Raw genomic sequence first — 8,895 nt, 5'->3', positions numbered from 1 at the left:
ATATACGCTTTATTGCACAAATTAGGATTACACTGTCATACCATAACCTTCTGTTGGGCTCAAAACAAATGGCTGTATCAAGTTCTACAATCCAAAAAAAAAAAAAAAGCATCCACCTATACACGGTCGATATATTTTTACACAAGGAGGGCAAAGTGGGAGCTCCTGTCTATCCCTAGTGGTCATTAGGTGAGAGGTGGTGTTCACAAGTTCATCACAGGGCAACACAAAAGACCCTGCAAATCTGTATTGGTCAGAAAAATGCCGATTAGTGCATCTCAATTAAAATAACTAGTTTCTAGAAGAAGACTGAATGCACAAGAAAAGACTCCTTCAAACTTAAAACAAAAAAACACACAATGAAGAACACGGATGAAAAACAAAAAGAGAACAAATCAAAATCATAATAAACATCTGGCTGACAGATGGATGGTGCTGTTTTATTTTACACTTTGACAAGTCAATATATTCATTTTTATTTGTTTGCTACAAAAGCACACGCTTGTCTGCAGCACATGCCTGACACCTCTTTCAGGAAACTCCTGATCTGAAAGTGTCAAACTACTCCCTTCACCTCAAGCAAGCCTCTGTCCCTTGTCTTAAAAAAAAAAAAAAAAGAAAAAAAAAAGGAAAATTAAAATACGAAAAACAAAAACAGACGTTCACACTGCTGGATCATAGATTTTATGAAATGCATCTTCAGGCTTACTCACTACAGACAGTAGGGAAATATCTTTTATCCACTATATAACTCCTGCGTCTCAGGAGATAAAAGAAAGTTTTGATAGTGCAAGGTTATAAGGTAAATATATTAATATGCCGTTTTAGATAATGTCCTATAAGTAAAGTGCAAATCTCTGATCAGATGAAAGGTGTGTGCAAGCGTTTCTAAAGTTTGACTGACTCCTCCCAGTCCTTGTCCATGCACAAATCAGCCCTTGACAGACAACCTGAACATCATCTGGTGCAACATTCATGTAACAAAGATGCAGTCTATTATACTGAGTGACTTATGTTATATTTATGTGTATTGTTTGGAATCTGGACTTGACAAGTGTATGTCTTAGTATTTGCATACCACGGAAGGACAGGGCCTTTTTAAGATGGAGCATGTTAAGGAGATCAGTGTTGCAGAAACATGTTCCAATCGTTAAGCTTAAGAGTCAGTAATTTGGTAAACTATACGTTCATTTGAATCCATTTTTTCTGATCAAGTGACAAAAGTTATGGTGAAGCGAGACCAGCTCAAGTGAAAATGTTCATTTACCACAGAGCTCTCACACACACACACTCACGCACACACACACACACACACACACACACACACAATCACAATTCCAATGTGTTCTTTAACCTGCTGCTACACGCGACACAACCTGGGCGAAACAAACACACATAAGCACAATCATGCAGGGGAACCGTTTCTGACTCCTAACTGATGTTTTAAGACCAGCTTAAATTAGCATCAGACCTCGGAAGAATGAAAGGCCAACATTGGGCAAGTAAATTTTTTTTTTTTTTTTTTTTTTTGAAATTTCCAAAGTGCAAGGTAAACGATACATCTCTGAACTCCTCTCACTCCACAAGAGGGCAGCTGTTAGGTTTGGGGTTTGCTGCGGTGGTGGGGGGGGGAAGGGGTTGAGTTTGACCTAAGCATCGGGGGAGAAGTCGGTTGGTCCGTAGGTGGAGAGCAGGGCGGCATCCACAGGCTCCATGCAGGAGGGGCAGGTGAAGGATCTCATCAGCCAGTCGTCTATACAATCCATGTGATAGATGTGCATACATGGCAAAAACCGAATGGGGTCTCCGTAAACAAAGTCCAGCATACAGATCACACACCTGAAAAAAGAATCAAATCAATGAGACCCAAGATTTTAGGAGAACATATTGTGATAATTTAATTAAATGTGTTTTGTTGTGGCTCTAAAAGAGGCAACGAGCACGGCTGCAGAACAGGAATCCTTGTAATAAATCTCATCGTCGGAAAGAAAAAATATTGCAAAAAGGAAATGTAAACTACTAAGTGTTGAGCCAACTTATTAAACTTCAATAAAATACCTCAAAGTATGTGGTTGTAACTTGACAAAATGTGAACAATTCAAGGTAAATTCCCTGTAAGACACTGAATGTGACAGTATAACCTAAAATCAGAATCAAAAAGTCGAGTCTCAGGTAAATCTGGAAATCTGTGTTGACCAGTAAAAACCTAATCAACAAACTTTTAATTCATACAGGGAGTTTCTTCTATTTATCTATTCTTAAATGATTCCTAAATCTGTATATCTCCATTCTTGCTTTAAATAATAAACCAGAGAGGTGGAATTTATTTTTACATAAAATTCCAATAACGACTGGAATTTTATGTAAAAAAAAATTCCAGTTTTTAAACCTGTTAATTTAAAAAGAAACACAAGCGCAACCTAATTTCATTTTGTTTAAACCTTCTGTGCAAACACCCAAAGCTTTTATCATAAAGAAAACACTTCGTGTTTCCAAAATATGTATAAATCAGATCTTTAAGGTATGAAAAGACACACTGAGGTCTCCAATACAACCAAAAGTGTGATGTCTGGCAACTCCTATCCATTTTTCCACATAGCATAAATGCTTACTCTCTGATCTTCTTCTCTGAACCGTCTGGTCCTCCATCATAAACGCCCTTTGGGAGGTGCTGGATGAGGCCGATGCGCTGAGCTATGCGGATCTGCTCCTCCTCCGTCAGCTGGGTGGCCAGACGGGCCTGACTGGGTGTTGGATGGTACATGGGCATGTGAGCCTGCTCCTAGTGGCAGACAAAGAACCAAAAACACATATTCAGCTGTGTCAACACATCAGGTCCGACGGGTCAGACTGAGAGGGCAGACACGGAAAAATACAAGCTCTATTGCAGACAGAAATGTTTACATTCATGTGCCCTGCGGGAATAACAATGAAAACAAATGATATTTAGCCTTTTGTTCAAAATGGAATTTTGAATAAAAGTGAAGTCAAATGAGGCCACAAAACTGAAGCTATAAACACGCCATGTTTGCAGAATTACTGGAAAACCAACAGGTAGCATAACTACTGGTTAAGATGCGCTAGCCAAACCTTTTCTAAATCGTTTTCCTCAGGATATTAAAGGAGCAAGAGAGCGATTGAAGATCCTCACCTGGTACGGAGGAGGCGGCTCCAGATCGGGATCTGTCCCGTCGCCGAAACTCGCCCTGTCTGACTGGGACTCATGGAGCAGAGAGATGTCGTCGGATGTTGGGGACTTCAGACAGTTGCCCATATTTCCGTGCCTCCAGTCCTTTTCAGGGCCGACGTTAAAAATCACAACTATGCTGCTAAACTTGCTCTGGGTCGGCTAATGTTAGTTTAGTCCCAGGAATGATCGACTACTCGGGTTTATATCAACAATAACATTTCTGTCATGCTTAGTCAACTCCTGCAAACATGTTAAGTGGCAACAGTAAAAAATAAACTAGCTTCGTTCCATGATTACTCGGATCTGAGAAACAAAACAAAGAACTCTCCTTGATGAGGATGACAGCGGTTAGCACTCCAGATAGCTACTTTTTCTGCTCGATTTCCTCAATACGTGACGCTCATTCCTTCTAAAGACTCCCACTTTACATACAGTATATTTCTCAGTAGCAACTTTGGATGTCCCACTGAGCTGTCTGAGTGACAGACTCAAAGATAATTTACGCCTTTCAACTTCGTGAGTAACATTAAACAATTTGTTTGCTTGCTAGCTGTTTCTTCTCTACCCTTTCTTCTTCTTTTTGGTAAGTCAGCTCAGATGCGAAACACCGCCATCTGCCGTCCTGGAGTGGAACACAAGACAGGCCCTTACAAACGCTTACAAATGATTGTATTTTCAAAATAATTACGAAAGAAGATTAGAGGCATTGGAGAAAATAAATAAACTATTTTATTATATTATAAATAAAATGTATAATATCAGAATTCTTACCCGTTTCACCTTAGAAGTATTTTCTTTTCCTCAGATTTTTTTTTTTGTTCAGTCCCAGAATTTGGGGACCATAAAAATCACTTAAATCTGACAAAAAGTTAGTTTTCCTCCTCACATCTCTATCATTGTAGCTGGTTGCAAAAAAAAAAAAAAAAAAAAACTCACCTATTTTAATTCCACACAAGTAATCTACATGTTTAAAATGTAAGTAAACCTTACTGTGAATTTTTTTTAAAACTTTTTCTCTTCTACTTTTAAATAATTCTTCTTTTGAGTTTGCTAACATCAACTTCAATAAGTTGAAATAGAACTCATAAATAAAGTCCATTTTTGACTTATTGCGTAATTTTTCTTAAGACAACACATCAAAGTGGAAAAAAGGTCTAATTTCTGCTGATGTTTTAAACTGATGATTATAAAATATTATTTACTGAGGGAAGGATTGTTATGAAAAGCTTTAAAAAAATATTCAGTGAACAAAGGGTCTGTAGCAGTTCTCAAACTTTTCAGCTTTTGACAGTCAAAATAACGACATAAGAGGGTTTTGACAACAACTCTTGGCTGGATCTAAAAGGTTCTCTTTGTACTATTTCTATGCTGAATTTATTGACTTGAATTTTACTCTGAACTGTTGTCTTCTATTGTCTTCTTGTGTTTTATGCAGTCAAAAATACTCCACTAAAATATATTTTATTATTGACTTAACTGGTATGGTAGTTTTTACTAAGTTTTACTACATATATTATTTTCAACAAAAAAAAAAATGCACACAAACAGTTGAGGCATATCTACAAAACTACTTGCAAAACCAGCTGCCACCAACCAACGTAGCTTCTTCCCCCATGATGTTTCTCTGTTGAACTCCTTAAAGCTGTGGTCTCAAACTCCAGCTCTCCAGGGCCGGTGTTCTACAACTTTCAGTTGTCTCTCTGCTTCAGCACACCTGGCTCCAACAGAGCTCATCAGCAGAGCTCTCCAGAGCTCTACTGCATGCAGTTTACCCACTGAATTCCAGTGTGTAGGACAAGGGACACATCTAAAAATTGCAGGACACCAGGCCTTGAGGATCTGAGTTTGAGACGACTGCCACTGATACTTTTCCATTGTATGAAAAGTATTAAATTGCCTCTTTATGAGTCTGCTCCTCCAGTGACAAACAAAATAGGCATAAAATAACTATAACAACTTTTCTCTGTGAAAAAAAAACAACTGAATTGACTGTACATTCACATATGTGTATGTATTGTTTTTGTCTTTTCCTTTATTTCTTCAAAAGTTTAAATATTTATACTTATTGTTTATACATTAGCATTTTAAACCGATAGCATGGGCTTCTTCTTCTTCTTCTTTTTCTTCTTCTTCTTTACTATCAATGGAATACTCATCTTAGTATCAATATGTGCCATAGTCTGCATTTGCATATCACTAATTAAGTTTCTTTCTGTAGTTCCCTCTATGTAGCTCTCTCTATGTATTACTATCACCTGACAGTCTTCCTTCGTAGACATTATATTACATATTTATATCAAAATATAATGTTTTGATATTAATATGGATAAAAGCATACAGATAAACATAATATGCAGAAAGTCTCCAACTCTGAGATTACTTGACTAAATAAAAGGGTAAAAATGACAAGACTTCAAATAACAATGGCCACTTGAGGACACCTTTACTTGTATATACAGCTATTGTACACATACGGACCCCACAGAGTATTTGCATTCCTGCAACTCAAAGTAAAATCTTTTGGTTAAGAGAGCTTCAATAATTTCACCCATTTGTCAGGCAAATAAAACAATACACAACCTTAATATGAATATTTCCAAAGATTCCATCTTTAAAGCTTGCCAGCAAAGATGATTATTTTTCCCTTTTTTAAATGTTATAAACAGCATCTTTTCTCTGTACATTATTTGCAAATGCATTAGAGTAATGTGCATTTTTCGAAGCAAAATATGTCATAATGTACCTGCAAAGTTTCTATAGTTCATGATTCGCGCTCTTCATGTAGTGTTCACAATCATAGATGGAGATCAGTTTTGTGATCATTATGTGGTAAAACTGCACTCTGAATTATTCTGAGATGCTTTAATGCTCAGAAATTGAAGAAAAGCATTTCCTCATTTTTCACCGTGACAAATTTCTGTTCTGCATGATATGCAGCGTTAGTTTCCTGCCAGTCTTTTTGCCAAAAAAAGTTCAGAGTTTAAAGGGATTGACAAATAAAAATGATGTAAAACTGACCAAAGTTAGAGATCCGAGGTGTGATGATTGCATGATTTAATAATTATATTAAGTGAAATCACAAACGAATCATTCTATGATATTCTATTACTTTAACCATATCCCAGATTTGTGAACTTACAATGCTTAATACCAGAAAAGAAAAATGAAGAGGGGAAATTAGACAGTTGACCTCTGCACATTCATTCAATTCAGTAAAAAAATCCAGCATTAATAGTATATCTCTTATTATTAATATATCACTGCCTGGAAAAGTATCAGATTGCCTCTTTATGATGGCTTGTTGCATTGACCTGTTCTAATAGATGGCAATGGTGAGATGATCAGGATTTATTTACAGAAAAATTATAACAAAACATAGTTACATATTCACACACCCCACAGATAAATACCTTTTAGAGCAACACAGAATCTTTTAAAAACATCTTCAGAAATGAAAATACCTATTGACACAAATGGCATGACCTGGTCCATTGTTTTCAGTAATTTTCTTTACTCAGTGACAACTTGAGATGCATTATTACTCTGTATCATCAAGTACAAATCAGGAAATAGACCTTATTGATTGTCAGTGTTCTTTGTAAGTTGGCATCTACAGTTTCAGGAAGTTTTAAGGTCTTTGTCGTTTTGGGTATTTGCCCGACATCCAGAGGGCTCACAACCTTGACAAGGCAAAAAAACAAAACAAAACAAAAAAGACTCATTGACTTTCATTTCTGGGTGCCGATGTCCTCGTCCATGCTGTGTGTCCCGTCCCTAGCACCTGTCGTCCTCCTCTGTGTCGCTGAGGGGGTCGCAGCCTGCAGCGGAGGCCGTCTGCATCAGACGCTTCCTGAAGTGTCCGTTGGGGACCTGCCAGCCGGTCCGCCAGCGTGGGTGGGCTGAGCCAATGGTGTTTGAGCGTCCCAGGCTGCAGGCCACGGCCGCCTCGAAGGTCAATGTCTCCATTGGACCAGAGGGATCCGGGCTGTGGTCGTCTTCTTGTGATGCCAGGAAAGGCTCTGAGGGGTAGCGTCGAGGCGGGGACGCGTTTATGTCAAGCTGACTCCGCCTCCCTCCCGCAGCTCCTTCTTGGGTCTCCCATGAGGCCTGGCTCCGTCTTGTCGTCTCTGGGCTGCCTTGTTCATCGTCATCCTCTCCGACAGAGGCTTGTGTGCGACACACAAGAGGGGAATAGGAGATGTGAGGGCGAGATCGGGTTGGGGTTTGTGAGAGAGGTCGTCGGCCGCTGGGTGTGCTGGACTCTGAGGTGGACGGTACTGGGCTGTCTGAGCTGTTACCCTGAAATAAGAAAAATTACATTCAGTTAATGCAGTAGCTACTCTTGACTTTTCATTCAGATCAATTTACAGGACCTTTAAAAATGTTATATACAGACACAAAGTAGTGAATAATTGTAAAGTTATTTACAGTTTTGAATGTTAAGACAATAAAAGGCACTAGAAGGCCTATTGTTGGACGGCACTGTTTTATTATGAATAAAGAAGTACAGAAAAATATGATGTTGCGTGGAATGAGCTAATTTCCAAGCCCTAACCAATCAAAGCCTAAAAATTCCGATCTCTTCTTGAGATATTACTTAAGTGCAACAAGGTTGCATTAAGAACAACACTCTTTGGTGCTGAAGTAATTATTGCAGTACAATCATTTAAAGTTAACATTTTTCATTATTATTTTAGGTGTTTGAAAATCAAGTCAAAAGAAGCACAGAAATGTAGACTGCTATTTAAAAGGAAACTGCAAATGAAGACCTGGTTGTGTTTTATTCAGGCTGCAAAAGAGCAAGAGAGAGCAAGACTTTCAGGAAACAACAGTTTTACTAAAACTGCCAAAGCAGACATTTCAACCACCTTTCCATGTACTAAAGCGGTTGAAATGTTTAGTCTATAACCAGTTATGTTTATAAAATAATACAACTACTCTTTCTCACACAGCATAATATCACCTTTTCTTCAATACTTATAATTAGAGACCACTCATGGCAGAAATAATAAGAATGCAGTGCAATACGAATAAACGATTACATTTAAAAAGACTACAAGATTACATTTTCTTAATTAAGACAGGCATACGCTTTCTTATAAGACCAGTGTTTCTTGTTTTTTCATTGAGATACAGCGATTCTCTTTTCCAAATCTTTGTCCTAGCAGTTTGAAAGTGATTCTACTCTTAGAAATGCTACTGCTACTACGTTGACTAATCCTAGCTACGTCCCCCACTGGTCCCTGAAACTGGTCAACAAACATGATTTGGTTGGGTAAAGAGCCATTATTGAGACTGTCAATATACAAGGTAACATGCTAAAGTAGCAGAAAAGTTTGATAATATAAAAAAAAAACAAACACCTTATTTGGTTGTTTGGCATCTAGGTGTGTATATTTTACTCACCTGTTTATCCTGGGGAAGGGCTTGTTCTACGCTGGAGGAACGTGAGGGTTGCAAACTTCTTTCCTCTGAGTTACAGCGAGACGTGTCTGGAGACAACAGGTGACAATGCTCCTTGGAACGACCTCGCTCCCTGTGCTCAGACCGTGACACTGGTAAGAAACAGAAGAACATAAATGTGCACATTTAATAAAATAATAACACTGAATGCCTTTTCTTTTATTAGTACCTACTACTCTATATTGTATTGAACAACAACTATGCTATATATCACATGTGTCAAACTCAAGGCCCGCGGGCCA

At 38.1% G+C, this 8,895-nt stretch overlaps 2 protein-coding genes across 7 annotated transcripts in view; both read right to left on the bottom strand.

Moving 5' to 3' along the window:
• Positions 1-3,820, bottom strand: part of LOC106951651 (RING finger protein 11-like) — a 7,623-nt gene extending 3,803 nt beyond the window's left edge. The window contains exons 1-3 of the mRNA XM_015039304.1: positions 3,152-3,820; positions 2,613-2,782; positions 48-1,839 (exon numbers count right to left, since the gene is read on the bottom strand). Of these exons, the coding sequence (XP_014894790.1) occupies positions 1,650-1,839; positions 2,613-2,782; positions 3,152-3,274 (483 nt within the window). The 5' untranslated portion in view covers positions 3,275-3,820 and the 3' untranslated portion in view covers positions 48-1,649. The remainder of the gene's footprint in view (positions 1-47; positions 1,840-2,612; positions 2,783-3,151) is intronic.
• Positions 3,821-5,608: 1,788 nt separating this feature from the next.
• Positions 5,609-8,895, bottom strand: part of cacna1eb (calcium channel, voltage-dependent, R type, alpha 1E subunit b) — a 74,924-nt gene continuing 71,637 nt past the window's right edge. For all 6 annotated transcript variants that reach the window (XM_015039232.1, XM_015039239.1, XM_015039255.1 and 3 more), the window contains 2 exons: positions 8,597-8,745; positions 5,609-7,489 (listed from right to left, as the gene is read on the bottom strand). In XM_015039232.1, the coding sequence (XP_014894718.1) occupies positions 6,965-7,489; positions 8,597-8,745 (674 nt within the window). In that variant the 3' untranslated portion in view covers positions 5,609-6,964. The remainder of the gene's footprint in view (positions 7,490-8,596; positions 8,746-8,895) is intronic.

This window comes from Poecilia latipinna, unplaced genomic scaffold (assembly GCF_001443285.1).
Source record: "Poecilia latipinna isolate Pla-1442-1.1 unplaced genomic scaffold, P_latipinna-1.0 Scaffold27, whole genome shotgun sequence".
In the NCBI taxonomy this organism is placed as follows: Eukaryota; Metazoa; Chordata; class Actinopteri; order Cyprinodontiformes; family Poeciliidae; genus Poecilia; species Poecilia latipinna.
Note: the sequence above shows the minus strand (reverse complement) of the source record. Positions and strands in the feature narration are given on the sequence as shown.